Source organism: Quercus suber, unplaced genomic scaffold (genome assembly GCF_002906115.3).
Source record: "Quercus suber isolate HL8 unplaced genomic scaffold, Cork oak 2.0 scaffold_437, whole genome shotgun sequence".
Taxonomy (NCBI): Eukaryota; Viridiplantae; Streptophyta; class Magnoliopsida; order Fagales; family Fagaceae; genus Quercus; species Quercus suber.
The window spans coordinates 429,266-446,177 of NW_027069888.1; the positions used below are offsets into that span (position 1 = coordinate 429,266).

At 34.0% G+C, this 16,912-nt stretch overlaps 1 protein-coding gene across 1 annotated transcript; it reads left to right on the top strand.

Annotated features, from left to right (window-relative positions):
* Window positions 1–2: 2 nt before the first annotated feature.
* Window positions 3–3,534, top strand: LOC136061356 (putative F-box protein At1g49610). The gene is made up of 3 exons (XM_065761996.1): window positions 3–1,104; window positions 1,770–1,955; window positions 3,031–3,534. Exons 1-3 carry the CDS (start codon window positions 61–63, stop codon window positions 3,361–3,363), a joined length of 1,563 nt encoding a protein of 520 aa, XP_065618068.1. The 5' UTR covers window positions 3–60; the 3' UTR covers window positions 3,364–3,534.
* The last annotated feature ends 13,378 nt before the right edge of the window (window positions 3,535–16,912 follow it).

Here is a 16,912-nt window from a genome sequence, read left to right on the forward strand (position 1 = left end):
TAGAAGGGAAAGTAAAGAAGCGCACATCACTATTCACTACTGTTGAGTGTTGAGTTGCGAATGGAGGAGGAACAAATCTCTGGTTCTACCAACAGCTTCTCTGACCGATACAATCCCAACGATTATTCAAGCCATGATGAAGAAGAAAAAGAAGAAGAATCGAGCCATGATCATCGAAGCAATCACGCACCAATCCTAGTAGATCGAATCAGCGCCTTACCTGACTCGATCCTCCTCAGCATCCTCTGCTTCTTGACCATTAACGACGCTATCAAAACGGGCGTTTTATCCAAAAGATGGGCCTCTCTTTGGACCTCCCTTCCCTCTCTCAGTTTCGACTCCCTTTCCTTCCGACACTTAGAAGATTTCACCAATGCCGTGGATGATACCCTGCTCCTACACAGGGCTCCCAAACTCACAAACTTCGATATTCGAGTCAACCACGACTACGAGACAAAACTAAATCCTCGCCTCGATCTTTGGGTTCGTTTCGCCACAAATGCTAAAGTTGAACAACTTAGTCTACACTTATGGCCTCCTCATTCTCTCGATCCTAACGGATACCAATTGCCTCAGCATCTCTACGCCAATGAGTTTGTTTCTGAATTCAATTTTAGTTTCTGCAAAATTTTCCCTACTGGGTTACTACGTTGGAGTTCACTCAAGCGCTTGAGTATTGGGCACTCGGCCTTGTGTGAAGATGTGATAAGGAAAGTGTTAATGGGTAGTCCTAGACTTGAATCCTTGGAATTGCATGATTGTTATGGGTTTCATCGGTTGGATATAGTGTCCGAGAGTTTGAGAAAATTGGTGGTAGATAGCTATTTGATAGATATGTTAGAAAGTGAGGAGCGTCAGTTGGAATTGGAGATTGTGGCTCCAAAAATTGAGTGTTTAGAAATTTTGGGGTGTTTTCGTATGAAGAAGTGTCGGATAAAGGATGTGTCGGCATTGGTTGAGGCTAAGCTCGATTTCAACATGCGGAATGGATATGGTAGCGATGAGGAGGAGGGTGCTTGTGAGGAGTACCAGGACATTGTGAGAGACATTCTTGAGAGTGTGCATCATGTCAAGAAACTCACTGTTGGCCATTGGTGTCTCATGGTTAGTTTTCCTTAATAACTCTTTTTGTTTCGTTTGTTTTTCCTTGATTGTTAATGTTGATTCCCATTTGCAGAGATCAAGATTGTATCTTTTTATTGTTGGTAGTGTCATTGCTTGGCTAGGCGCTACATATAGAATATTGCACAGCATCTAATGCTTTTTAATGACAAGTTATTGTACTATTGATTTTGCTTAATACCAAAAGGAAAAAGCATTTTGTTGATTTATATGATAATTGGAAAATTACCATACTCTCTATTGTGAGTTGGGCTTAGCCAACCCCAAAAATTTGTGACTAAGGCTTCATTGTTGTTGTTGTTGCTGTTGTTGTGAGTTGAGCTTTTTCTCCTGAACATCTTGATTTTAGTCCAAGTTGTAAACAATCAATGGTTGAAGGACCTGATATTATTGGTCCAATTTCATGGGTCGAGCTTTTGTGTTTGAGACACCTACTTTTAGTTTCCTGATAAGATGTAGGCACTTGTTTTAGACTTTTAGTGCCAAATAAGGCCTTCTTTTATTTCATTGTCTGCATATATTGACACACGTTAGCTAAATTGTTCACTGGCAATGTATTTTACAATTGGTCATGAACTTTGTTCTTGTCATTCACTTTACCTTAACTTTACCTTAATGTGTTTTGCATCTTGCTTTGATGGACCTAGGTTGTATCTATAATGTCAATGGAACATCTGCCTTCTCCATTGTCAAAGTGCCAATGTTTAACAATGAAAACAGACATGGAAAAAGAGAACCTTCCTGGCATTGCCCGCCTACTTCAAAGTTCACCTTTTGTGGAGACATTGAGTATGAACGTCACATCCTCCTACTCCTACTATATAGGGTCCGAGGTATGTATTTCTTGTTCCAATTTCCTGTATGTCATATCAAACGAACTTTCATGAAGGCTTAATTCTAATCACTAATTTTTATTTTTTACTTTGTTACTTTTTTAGCTCAATATGTCTTACTATTTATGGGGTCAAAATGATCCCGTGAGTTCTTGACGTAAAGAGTAAATGTTGATTGTCGACCTTTTTGATCTTTGAAGTGGTTGTTTTGTGTACTATTTACTCAAAACATTCTCATTGACAATACATCTTTCTTCTTACAGCAAAGAAATTAGTAATAGATTTTTGGAAATCCATTTATTTAAGTAGGAGGTCATTCATAGCCAAAGTTATCATCCAGAATTTCTGGCATAGGCAACCAAAAGACTTTTTCACTTAAATTTAATTTAATTTAATTTTAGGTGTCAATGACAATTCTATAAGTTTCAAGTTTCTGGATATAGGCTATTCTAATAGTCTATTGAGTCTTATTTGGTTTTATTTGAGTTTAGTGATTTACTAGGAATAGGTATTGGCTAGTTGCTTTCTATTCAAGAAGAATGAGTTTTATTTTATTTGTCAGAAGTTGTGAAGCTTTGTTTGAAGTTTGTGTGATATAAGAGGCATGATGCTAAGAAGTTTATTCTTTATCTTTAAATTTTCAGCAACTTGAAATCTAGCAAACACATTGATTTATCAGCCTTTAAACCCTAATATTCAAAACTTTGAAATCCTATGTCACCTATCCATCAAATAGCCCCAGATACCCCATAAAAAAGCAAAATACCGTTCACAATGTCACAACCTTAGAACGGCAACCCAACCCAAGTTTTAATTTTCCCCTTTGTTGCATCCCGAAATCCTTCAATTCTTTTTCTTATAAGAAACCCTATAATCCTTATTATCTACTATTTTCCAACATTTTTCTTACCAAATCCTAACCCTAAATTCTCAAAATCCAAGTTTTCCAGAGCTTACTCAGAAATTCCAAATCTAATTTGGCTTTGTTCCTTGTCCTACGTCAACTCTATTATAACATGACGAAATATCATAATTTAAAACTGAACTTTCATACTAATGTACTTTTATTTTGCAGTTTCTAAAGGGACGCTGCCGCTGCTCTTATCATGATGAAGTGAAACATTGGAAATCAGGAGAGATCTATTTCAAGTCTTTGCTAGTATGCCTCAAGACTGTTAATATTTTTGGTTTTGGAGAAAGGTTGTTCCACAGGAAGGAAGAATTCATTTTAGTGGTACAATTTCTACTTCAAAATGCAAAGGTGCTAGAGAAGATGGTTATCACTACACCGTGGGATATGCAAAATGAAAGGAGCATTCTACTACTTAAATTTCTAAAAGTGGGTCAAAAGTTGTTAAGCTTCCCCAGATCCTCTCCTCATGCAGTGATCATGTTTCCATATCTGTAAAATCATTTTAAGTTATTCCTTCTCCTTAAACCATGAAATCCTCATAGATACACAATAGTTATGTAGAGTTGTCTAGTTCAATGAACTAAAATCTTGCTATGAATTTGCTTGCATTGTGGTTGTCATGTACATTTGTGACTTTTTAGTGATATTAAGCTTACCTTTGGATTATCTACCTGTCTTAGTGATATTAAGCTTACATTCGGATTATCTACTTGTCTTAGTAATATTAGAATTATCTACATGTCATAGTGATATTAAGCTTACTTTCGGATTATCTACTTGTAGTCTTGTAGGGTAGTCTAGTTCAAAGAACTAAAATCTTTCTATGAATTCATTTTTCGCTTTGGGGTTTCAAACTTTCAATGACATTGTTACATTTCCAATATCTTCAATTCTTTTTTTGCTATAAAATAATAATTAAGTAAATGACAATAAATATGACTAATGTCACATCAACAATTTAATAAGCATATTTTTAATTGATTTTTCGTGTTTACGGGTTGACATTTTTTATAAGATTTATCTATGACTTCCTCTCTATAAAGATTATTTTTTTGTTTGTGAAATAATCTACTTACACAAACTTAAAGTAGGGGTGGCAAAGTAAGCTCAAACTCATTTGCCCATGCAAACTTACTCACTTTAATTGAACCCAAATTCACCAAATTATTAGTTGGGTTAAATGGGCATTAACCTAATTAGACCCAGTGATTATTGGGTTTTAACAAAAAACTCATTGAGGCTCATTTAACCCAAAAACAATATACCCAAATTCAACCCAACCCTTCCCATAAAAAAAAAAAAAAAAAAACCTAGCCCTCAGACATTTCAGTGTTTCATGAGGGTTTTGATTTTCCTTCATTTTCTCGGCCTCCAATCACATTTTAATCGGAAACCAACAGCTTCAGCAGCTTCAAACTCTCACACGCTTCCCACATTTTCCCCTCCCTACCTTTTTCTATAAATACCATTCCCTCTCTCTCATATCATTTTTCACTTCTCAGAGTCTCCCTCCTCTTTCTGATTCCGGTAAGTTCCACAAATTTCACTTTTGATTTCTCTATATTTCCGTTGTTTCTGTTTGGTTCCTGAGAAAACACTGGGAATGGAAAGAAACTTATACAAACTTTTTTTTTCTACTTAATTTCTCACTCAGCTACACTTAATTTAGTTGCTTCGTTTACTTGAGTTGAATGTCTCATATCATATGCGCATGTTATTGTTATATAATTTTGGTAAGCTGAAACAACAAAACTCAGCATTTTGGCTCTGTGTTTTTTCTCACTCGTTTAGGAGCTGAGATTTTTTCTTTTCTTTTTTGATAAGTAACCGACTCAACCGAGTTTAATCCAAAAGTATGGTTCTCTGTTTGCAATTCTATGACTGATTAGAGGTTGAATTTGTTGTTGGAGGCTGCCGAATGGAGCATAATTCTGTTTGTTTGCTAAGAAAACTGAGGAAAATAGTGAAGAAAAAAAAACAATTTCACGAGTCTTTTACTATTTTTTGGGGGGTACTTTGGTCATTTGGTAGGTTTCGGGGTTATTTTGGTAATTTTCAGGTTTTGAGGTATTTTGATCATTTTTGAAGATTTTAGAGTACTTTGGTCATTTTCACTTTAGTGGCATTTTGTAATTTTGATAATTGGGTAATTGGGTGGGTTGGGGTTTACCCATAATCATTGGGTTGGGTTTGGGTTAGAAGCAATTAGTTAAATGGGTTTTAATGGGTAAATGAATTTTATATACACAACACAATTATGCCCACCCCAAACTCATCTATTTGACACTCCTAACTTAAAGAAAAGAGAAGAGACAATATAACACAAGAAATTTTACGTGGTTCAACAATATGCCTATGTCAACGAGAGGCAAATGAAATAAAATTTCACTATAATTTGGAGTTTACAACATAAGTTTGAAGGCATTCTCATAAACCCAAACTCGATTCTCTTTTAAATAAATAAATACAGAACATCCTATTGTATTTAGCCAAAAGTTGCAGCAAAGGCTCTTACTCTTTTTCTCTATGCAACTCATGTCTCTACCACTCTGTTCTTCCCTCTTGCTCACCCTTGATTTATTATAACTAAAAGTTCTCAAGCTAAAGCAGAAGAACAAAATTTCTCTCAAAACTAGTTTGGAGAGAGATGTAACAAATTTCTCTCTACTCCTCATATATTTTTATATTGAGTATGAATTTTGAAAATTTAATCGTTGGATTGTATGTTCTTATTATATCCTTCGTGATTGCAAAATTTCTAGAAAATCAAAGATGAATTGGTATGTCATAAAAAAAAAAGTTAAAATTTCAAGTTTTTGTATTCTAAAATTGTGTATAACAAATAAGTTTATTGGTCGAATAGTAAATAACATCTAATTTGAATGAAATTTGATTTACATGTTAAAAACATAAATAATATAAAATTCAATGGTTAGATTTTTAAAATTTACACTAAAAAAAGAGACATATGAGAAGTTCTAGTTTGTAGAAAAACTTTGTTCAAGGCAGAATTGCTACACAAGGAGATCAACAATTTCAACAAAGCATCAATGTAACAAATCTTCAACATCTAATGCGTGGTGTACCCATGTAGGTGTTGTTGATGGTCATTTTGGAAGCCAAAAAGGGAAAGAGGGAGCCCAACAACATAGATCGGAAAGAAGTTGGCAAATAGATAGAAAAAAAAGAACCATTAAGCCCAAACGGCAGGAATAATGGATCATAAGTTCATAAAATAAATAAATGGGTCTTGAGGAAGCAAATGGGCTCAAAGGAGCTCGGAAAGAGAGAAATAACAAATAGCAAACCCTTGGGCAGTGTATAATGTAGAAAAGTGAGAATGGACAGCAGTAGGCTCAAAGTAATGCAAGCAAAGAGAGTAGGGGATTGATGGCAGACCCACAAACTCCAAAGATGAGTATGAGGTAATTGGGCCGAGGAAGCTCAATGAAGTTGGTAAAAACCCATGGGAACATAGAGTTAGGAAAAGGTCGAGGAAGCCCAAGAAAAGCAAATGGGCCGAGGATGCCCAAGAGAAAACAAAATGGACACAGGAGCCAATAAGTAATAAAACCCATAGCCATGCTAAGCCAGAGGGGAAAGAATAAAACGACAGGCCTGAAGAGGCCCAGCAGGATCATATCATTACAGCAGGAATGACAGAATAATATGGCAGGACATGATGGCAATTAAGGAATAGGCTGAAAGAAATATAAAGTACAGTATCAAATAAAGCCCAGCCCCTAAGGGGAGCGGGAAATCATAGGACAACCCACATAAAAGGCCAAAGAAGGACAACAGACTGTGCAGGCAAGCCTCTAAACCGCGATGAACGCATGAGTAGTAGGCAGATTTTAGACATACATGAAAAAGAGACGCGCAAGGCACAGGCACCACTAGCTTGTACTCAGCCAATATGGGACATGGTGGAGTCATGGGTCAAAAGTAAGAGGGCATAGTTTGGCAGTGGGGAGAGGAGAAAAGACCTATTCTGCGGTTCTTGCCTAAGCTCTTTTTGGGGGTACGTCCTACTGGGATGACAGATCACCCAAAAGAAGCAGGATTGAGTAGGAACTGCTAGGTGCATGTCATGAGGGATAGAGAGAGAGAGAGCACCCACACTGTGGCAGGAAAGGATGCCACGACAGATTAATAAATAAAACAAGCTCTCCTTTGTCTAGAAATAGGGAATGGCACACAAACGGACCAGTGGTGGTCGGCAAGTACACCCAGACCAGACAAAGGTGGGTGAGGGCAAAAATTGTAAAATCTGGTCATGGCAGACACTATATAAGGAGACCTTTGCCGTGCCCAGAAAAGGGGGCACGAATCGGAGGAGAGGAATCACAAAATAGAAAACAAGAATAAAAAGAAAAGGAAGAAAAAATAAGAGGAAAACTAAAAAAACAAAGAAAGAAGAAAGGAAAAAACAGAGAGAGTTAGACCAGCAGACATGCACCAGTAGGTCGATTTTCCCTCTCTCCCTCTTGAAATCCTGCTCTCTGTCAAAAAGTAAAAGGATTCCTTTAGGCACCAACCATTCAAGTCCGTTTCCCTCAAAGCCATTAATTTCCACGGCAGGGTTTCCCTGGGAGATTAATTGCATTGAGAGGAAGCATTCTTCCCTCTTTGGTTTTGCTCCTGCAGACCAGATTTGATTTGATTTCTTTTTCTTTTTGATTAACCTATATTACTATTTGTTCCCTTTACTTTCTTTGTAAAAGTCATTGTTATTATTGTGATTATGTTTCGTGAATAGGGATTATTTGGTTATTTTCTATTAAATAGCTAGAGTGCTCTATTTTGTTGTTATTATTATATCTGTCTGCCATGACTCATCTGAAACAGCTCTGCCTGCCATAAGCACACTCCTGGCAGACGAGGCATAGTTTGTGCATAAGTCGGCCTAAATTGAGTTGCAGTTAAACCGGTTTCAACTTCCTTACTCAGAATACTTGGGCCTATTACCGCAGGAGGCAATCTAGCCCAACATAACAAAAAAAGGCCCCTACAAGTGTGAATGTGTGATATGCATGCTTCTTGTTGAATTGACAATCTTTAGAGTGGTTGAATATCAAGCTACTCTTTTTGGAAAATGCATGTAAACATTTAATGACTCGTTTGCCAATGTCAAGTGACCGACTTTGACATTTCAGATTATCATGCGTAAGTTGTGGCGGGATTAGGAATTTTTTTTTTGTAGGTGGTCACTAAAAAATTTAACCAAGCTTTGTTTTGCGAACCTAATTGTGCCTTAGCTTCTTTTAATATTATCTCTTTTTGACACCAAAAAAAAAAAAAAAAAACTAAAAAATTTAAATTATACAAACTTTAATAAAGCAATATCTTGAATATTTGCTACTGTAAGTCAAGTCTCTTAGGATAGCAAAATTATTGCCACTACAAAGCAAAAAAGAGTATAACTGTCATCACCATCAAAGAGAACTAACAACCACAATATTTTGCTTGGTATTTATTTTATAAGAAAAATGAAATTAGAAATTATTTTTATTGAATAGATTGAACGAGTTACAAATTTGAATGATTAGTTATTTTTATCCTTTTTGTTTTATAATAGGTTTTTTTGTTAAATAATTAGTTCATTTGTTGTTGTTTGGTTTTTGTTTGTTGTTATTTGGGCTAATATTTATTGTTGTTATTTAAGCTTTTTTATTTTATATATATATATATATATATAAGGGATTGAGGATTATGTTTGGTGATAGAATTAATTTTAGAGTAATGCTACGTTCACAACATTTTTACAATAAATCTTATGCAAAAAGCTGTTATTGATGGATAAAAAGTAATATCAGTATTGAGCCCAAATTAGAATCAGTAATAGCTTATCACATTTGATTTATTGTAAAATTACTATGAAAATATTGTAAATGTAGCATTACTCTTATTTTTATTGAATCCAAATTTTTGTAATTCTTAAGTTAGAGTGTTCAACATTTTTATTAGAGTGATCACAATATGTTAGTTTATAATATAATATTTTTTGGCAAGTGTATATATACATTTTTTTACAAGTCAGGGTGATCTTGTGATTGCTCTAACTTGCATGTGAAGCCACCAGTGGCACAGAGATACAACTTACTAGGGGTGTTCAGCCAGATCTGAAACCCGACCCACCCGCCCAAACCATCCGATCCAGCCTGAGAACCGGCCGACCCGATGCCGGTGATGGGTCGGTGGCGGGTCTCTGCTCCCTAAACCCGAAAACAGCGGGTCAATTGGCGGGTTTGAGGCTGAGAAACCAATATTTAACCGACCCGATCCTATCTGACTAGAAAATCGCTCATTTTCTATCCGATCTATTGAGATCCGGCTTGAACTCAAAGGAAAATCGCCTATTTTCTGTCCGATCTGTTGAAATTTGACTTGAACTCGAAGGAAAATCACCTATTTTCTGTTCGATATGTCGAGATCTCATCGAGATCCGGCCAGATCTCGTTGAGATCTGCCAAGATCTCGTCAAGATCCAGTCAGGTCTCGCCAGATCCGGCAGCTATTGGCAAAATTTGGCAAATTTTGGCACAATCGAAAACCGACCAAGGACCAATCTGAACCCAGTGAAAATCTGACCACCCGAATCGACTCCGTTCACCGGTCGGCGACGAGTCTAAGCATGGAAAACTCGAAGTGATCGGGTCGGTTCCGGGTTGAGCAAAACCCAACCCGTGTTAGAGTTTATGCCCTAAAATCCAATTTATTGGCATGTCATAAATAATTAAATAGATTAATTAATGAGACTATCTATAAATGAACTAATGAGACATTATCTTAGTCCATGAGATGCATAGTATGTGATTTATGTGAAAGTTCACAGAAGATATAAATCACAAGTTCTTTGTAAACTCAGAATTTTAGTTCGTAGTCGGTGATGAAATTGGGCATTTCATCTGTGAAGACTATAACATATCAACTAAGATAATTTGTCTTGATCATGGAGGTGAAGAAGACTTCTAGTTGATATGTTTTAAGAGTTAAGACATATTGAACTGAACCGCTGTAAGATTTATTATTCTCCTAATGACTGTTAATTGAATAATAAATCTCACGACTTTTATTTACATCAACTATAAATCTTGAGAGAATAATGGACCTGATCATGAGATGTAGGTTGCTTTGATATATCAGGAGTGAGATCTTTAAGACATGATTAAAACCTCAGTATGTTGGGCAGCTGTATTTAGTGTTGATGGAACATATATTCTCAAGATAGAATTCATAATCTCTTAACAGAGATATAAAATATTCCCTTGAGATAAGTTTAATGGGTTTGGTTATTCAGAGTGTTGGGCCCAACCATTTTAATAAGGAGTTAAGTATATATTTATGGAATTGGATTTCATAAATATATGATGAATAACATAAAGAATTAAATCGAGTACTCAAGGATTAAGATGTAGTAATCTTCAAAGTGACAATCTACATTTATGACTTTATATTACTACGGATATTTTAATGAAGGGATTGTATGTATAATAAAGTCTTAGGATATAATTTATTAATAAGGCCTAAAGTGCAATTATATTCTTACAGTGGTATTGAATATAATTAATGGTAACTTTAGACTTGTCAAGAGTTGACAGAAAAGCCCAAGGCCCATTGGAGCTAGAATCTTATTTGTTCCCTTTGGTCCCATCTCAAGCCACAAACTAAAGCCCAATTGGGTAGGCCCAAAAGGCTAACCCAATTAGATAATCAGTCATTATTTAATAAGAGTTATTAAATAAAGAAACTACCAAAATAGTTTTAATGTACGTATGATGGAAAAAAAAAAAAAGGAAATAAGTTTTTCTCCACAAGGAGAAAAAAAAGGTTTTTTCTTTGAGAGTCTGTATAAAAGACTGATTGAGAGATCATACATCTTGAGCACCATGTGGAATTGAGATGAAGATTAAAGGTATTCTCAAGTCATGGTTTTGAATTTCACTGCATCAAGGTACGCTTTCTATTCTTTATTCTAGAATTCATGGTTACATGTTATCTTTCATGATTGAAGTTGATTCATGTTTGTTGCTTCTGCTGTGTGTTTTGTATGAGATACAAAACCAGATTTTCCAGCAACCCTGACCAACCTGTGGACAGCCCTACAACTTACATCCAATTAATGCATTAGATATAATAAAATACAAACACTCAGTAATAAATTAACCTATATCCCGTGCACTTGACCTACAATGCATTAGACACAATATGTCGCAAACACTCAATAAATTGACCTTAGAAGGGGCAACCGTAGCCCAATCTAACTAACTGGGCTAATCCTGTTAAAAAAAAAAAAAGTCTTTTGGCTGAATATTGCTGAATCTCGAGTTTATTTGCGTTATGGGCATTGTTCTAACTTATTTAGGGAATTGAGGAAAGAGAGTGAATTTCGGCAACAGTGTTGTCGAAATTCTAACAAAAGTATGAGAGAGAAAGAGAAAAAGTGGGAGAGAGAAAATTTTGAATTTCGGCAATGGCATTACTGAAATTCCTGCTGCCCAAACATGCTGACCGAATGGGTGTGAAGTGCTCAAAGTGTGCGGGTGCCCAAAGGAAACCAATTGTGGCAATGTCATTGCCGAAATAGGGGGGAAATTTGTGGCAATTGTGGCAATGCCATTGCCGAAAATGGGAGGGGGGAAAAAAGTGGTTGCCGAAATCTAGGGAGGAATTAAAAAAAATATAATTTGCTACGTCGACAATATTTTTACAACAAATCACAAGTAATTAGATATTATTAGTTCAAATTTGAATTTAACACTGTGATTACTTTTTTAATCCAACAATAATAATCAGTAACAACCTGCCACTTAGAATTTGTTGTAAAAATATTGTAAAAATTGTGTGCACTTATCATTTCTCAAAAAAAAAAAAAAAAAAGTGTAATGGATTTGTGGCAATGGCATTGCCAAAATAGGAGAAAAAAAAAATTGTTGCAATTGGTTTGTGGTAGGAGGAAAAAAAAATTGTTGCAATTGGTTTGTGGCAATGGCATTGCCGAAATAGGGGAAAAAATTTGTGGCAATTGTGGCAATGCCATTGCCGAAAATGGGAGGGGGAAAAAAATAGTGGTTGTCAAAATCTGGGGAGGAATTAAAAAAATAATAATGTGTTGCATCCACAATATTTTTACAATATTTTCACAATAAGTCACAGGTAATTAGTTATTATTAGTTCAAATTTGAATTTAACACTAATATTACTTTCTTAATCCAACAATAACAACCAGTAACAACCTGCCACTTGAAATTTGTTGTAAAAATGATGAAAAAATTGTGTGCACATATCATTTCTCAAAAAAAAAAAAAAAAAAAAGTGGAATGGATTTGTGGCAATGTCATTGCTGAAATAGGAGGGGGAAAAAAATTTTGTTGCAATTGGTTTGTGGGCAAAGTAGTTTGGTTTGTGTGTATGTAATGGTGTTGCAATTGGTTTGTGGCCGAAGCAGTTTGGTTTGTGTGCAAAAAGGAATTCATTTTAGTGGTAACATTTCTACTTAAGAATGCAAAGGTGTTGGAGAAGATGGTAATCATTGAACCATGGACTAGGCAAAATCCAACACGTAACATGTTATGGAAATCTCTACGAGTGGCATTAAGCTTCTCTAGATCCTCTCCTAATGCAGTGATTATGTTCCCATATTAGTAAAATCATTTTAAGTTGTTCGATCCTCTTAAATGATCAAATTCTCATAAATCATCAAATCATCAAGTTGCTTATATATATATATATATATTGGGGTGAAAGTTGCTGAAAAAATTTAAAGATAACGAAAAAACTCCTAAACAAATGACTAGCACTAGGCCCAATCTTTGCCCATTGATTTATCACCCTTTAAACCCCAAAATCCAAAATCACCTATCCACATCTAATTAGCCCCAAATACCCCATGAAAAGGCTAAATATTGGGAACAACTTCTTAAGTTTTAGTTATTTCCTTTTGTTGAATCTCCAAATCCTACTATTCCTTTTCTTACTAAAAACACTATCATCCTTATTTTCTTAGTATTTTCCAACCTTTTTACTTTCAAAACTAATCCTAAATCCTCAAAATCCAAGATGTCCAAAGTTGACTTGGGAATTACAAATTTGAATTGGCTTTGTTCCATTCTCCTGCATCAACTCCATTATAACAAGACAAGATATCATAATTTAAAAGTGAACTTCAAAATGGACTAATGTACTTTTATTTTGCAGTTTCTAGATAGATGTTATGATGAAGTAAACCATTGGAAATCAAAGGAGATCTATTTCAAGTCTTTGCTACGACGCCTCAAGATTGTCAAGATCTTTGGTTTTGGAAATTTTTTACACACAAAATAAGTATTCATTTCAGTGGTACAATTTCTACTTAAGAATGCAAAGGTACTAGAGAAAATTAATATCACTAAACCGCAGTTTATACAAAATCAAACTTGTTTTTGGGGTCGTGAATTTCTACAAGTGGCTCAAAAGTTGTTAAGCTTCCCTAGATCCTCTCCTAATACAATGATTATGTTCCCATATGAGAAAAATCATTTTAAGTTGTTCAATCCTCTTAAATGATCAAATTTTCATAAAAACACAACTAGTTATACATATTAGTCTGGTTCAATGAATTAGAATATTGTTATGATTAGCTGTTGATTTCATGTACTTATGTTTTCGTTGTGATGTTAAACTTGCTTTAGGATGTATCCATGTTTAATGTCAATGGTTTTGTTGCTTATAAAGTGTTTGATTTGATTTTAATCATTTTGCTGTTTCAAACTTTCAATAACATTGTTAGATATACCCAATATCTTTTGGTTCTTTTTTGCTACAAATATCTATACATTGACACGAAATAACAAGANAGTGGAATGGATTGTGGCAATGTCATTGCTGAAATAGGAGGGGAAAAAAATTTTGTTGCAATTGGTTTGTGGGCAAAGTAGTTTGGTTTGTGTGTATGTAATGGTGTTGCAATTGGTTTGTGGCCGAAGCAGTTTGGTTTGTGTGCAAAAAGGAATTCATTTTAGTGGTAACATTTCTACTTAAGAATGCAAAGGTGTTGGAGAAGATGGTAATCATTGAACCATGGACTAGGCAAAATCCAACACGTAACATGTTATGGAAATCTCTACGAGTGGCATTAAGCTTCTCTAGATCCTCTCCTAATGCAGTGATTATGTTCCCATATTAGTAAAATCATTTTAAGTTGTTCGATCCTCTTAAATGATCAAATTCTCATAAATCATCAAATCATCAAGTTGCTTATATATATATATATATATTGGGGTGAAAGTGCTGAAAAAATTTAAAGATAACGAAAAAACTCCTAAACAAATGACTAGCACTAGGCCCAATCTTTGCCCATTGATTTATCACCCTTTAAACCCCAAAATCCAAATCACCTATCCACATCTAATTAGCCCCAAATACCCCATGAAAAGGCTAAATATTGGGAACAACTTCTTAAGTTTTAGTTATTTCCTTTTGTTGAATCTCCAAATCCTACTATTCTTTTCTTACTAAAAACACTATCATCCTTATTTTCTTAGTATTTTCCAACCTTTTTACTTTCAAACTAATCCTAAATCCTCAAAATCCAAGATGTCCAAAGTTGACTTGGGAATTACAAATTTGAATTGGCTTTGTTCCATTCTCCTGCATCAACTCCATTATAACAAGACAAGATATCATAATTTAAAAGTGAACTTCAAAATGGACTAATGTACTTTTATTTTGCAGTTTCTAGATAGATGTTATGATGAAGTAAACCATTGGAAATCAAAGGAGATCTATTTCAAGTCTTTGCTACGACGCCTCAAGATTGTCAAGATCTTTGGTTTTGGAAATTTTTACACACAAAATAAGTATTCATTTCAGTGGTACAATTTCTACTAAGAATGCAAAGGTACTAGAGAAAATTAATATCACTAAACCGCAGTTTATACAAAATCAAACTTGTTTTTGGGTCGTGAATTTCTACAAGTGGCTCAAAAGTTGTTAAGCTTCCCTAGATCCTCTCCTAATACAATGATTATGTTCCCATATGAGAAAAATCATTTTAAGTTGTTCAATCCTCTTAAATGATCAAATTTTCATAAAAACACAACTAGTTATACATATTAGTCTGGTTCAATGAATTAGAATATTGTTATGATTAGCTGTTGATTTCATGTACTTATGTTTTCGTTGTGATGTTAAACTTGCTTTAGGATGTATCCATGTTTAATGTCAATGGTTTTGTTGCTTATAAAGTGTTTGATTTGATTTTAATCATTTTGCTGTTTCAAACTTTCAATAACATTGTTAGATATACCCAATATCTTTTTGGTTCTTTTTTGCTACAAATATCTATACATTGACACGAAATAACAAGAAAATAAATGCAATTAGTATCACATTAACAACATAATAACAAATTTTGTAATATATATATATATATATTTATTTGTGTTTTCAAGTTGAGATATAAGTTTGTAAGGCTTGTATGCATAAAATTTAGTAATAGTACTACTCGAACTATTCAAAAGATTTATATAAATTGTTATAGCCTCCAAAAAAAAAAAAAACCAAAGTACCCTTTCTTTTCCTCTCTTTTAGTCTCATTTCCACCCTTTTACAATAATTGATTGGAAATTTCGATACATTAATATTTGGTGGGGGGATATGAATCCTCCATGTCTTTATTGGAAATATCAGGCAACACTGACTAGTTAAGTTACAAAGTTCTTAGCTATATATTGAATTAGGTAGAATTTAATTGGTTAGAATTAATAGATTTTTTATTTATATTTTTTTATTTATTTTTTACCTACATTAAAGAATAGCTATTAGAACTTTAGGGGTAGATATTATCCAACCATAAGCTATATATATTTTTAACTATTTGTGAAATATGTTATATATTATATTTAAAACTAGACACATTTGAATTTGGTTAATATCATGAAATTCAGAACATAAGCTTTTGATGCCTCACAATTTTACGTTGTCCTTGTTTTAATATATATATTTAGTTAAGTTTAAATTATATTATATATTTCAACATTCCATAAGAATCTTCCCAGATCTTTTTTTTTTTTTTTTGATATACTTCTTCCTAGATCCTCAAAAGATAGAAAGGATAGTTTTGCACATGTAACAAAACACAATCGCAAAAAATGCATATTAATAAATATCATAATTATTAAATTTCAAATTTAGCTAAATTTATTTTTAAAAAATTATATTTTGTTATACTTTCTTGTACATTACATAGATTATTGATTAATTAATTTCTTTTATTGTGCACTAAGTTTTTACTTACATCCCTCGCTCAAAAAAAAAGTCTTGTGTGTGTTGGTTTTTATTTTTTATTTTTTATTTATTTATTTTTACCTACGTTAAAGAATAGCTAGAACTTTAGGGGTAGATTTTATCCAACCATAAGCTATATTTTTTTTAACTTTTTTTGAAATATGTTATCTTTAGACTTATCTATATTCTATTTAAAACTAAACAGATTTGAATTTTGGTTAACATCATGAAATTTGGAACATAAGCTTTTGATGCCTCACAATTTTACGTGTCCTTGTTTTAATATATTATTTTTAGTTAAGTTAAATTATATTATATATTTCAACATTCCATAAGAATCTTCCTAGATCTTTTTTTTTTGATAGATCCTGGAAAATTAGTAGCTTGAAAATCTCGAGCGCTGATGATCTAAGGCTGAGTCCTGAAAGAACAAAAACGAAATCAGAGGAGACGGTGGAGGCCAGCCAAAAGTCCTCCGATGGTAAAGTCAGTGAGTTTTAATCTCAAGTAAAAAGGAAGTGTTTTCAGGATTTACTTGTTTTGTGAAAAAATTGTCTTTGCTCTCTACTTATGGATCAATGCTTATATAGGCATATGTGAAGCGGTTATTTGTCTAATAACCGTTCTATTGTCGAGGAGTCTAAGGATTCAGGAGTAACTTCCATAACTGCCATGGAAGTTTACCTCATTTGGACCTATGGTCAACGAGGGGCACGTTTTTTTTTTTTAAGGAATGACAACAATAAAAGGGAATAAAGTTAAAGAAGTAGCTGGTGAG

Excerpts from the sequence above, each read along its gene's own strand:
- LOC136061356 (XM_065761996.1), top strand. The coding sequence starts at position 61 with ATGGAGGAGGAACAAATCTCTGGTTCTACCAACAGCTTCTCTGACCGA. Across the intron at positions 1,105-1,769 it reads TTGGCCATTGGTGTCTCATG|GTTGTATCTATAATGTCAAT; the intron begins GTTAGTTTTCCT and ends TGATGGACCTAG. Across the intron at positions 1,956-3,030 it reads CCTACTATATAGGGTCCGAG|TTTCTAAAGGGACGCTGCCG; the intron begins GTATGTATTTCT and ends TTTATTTTGCAG.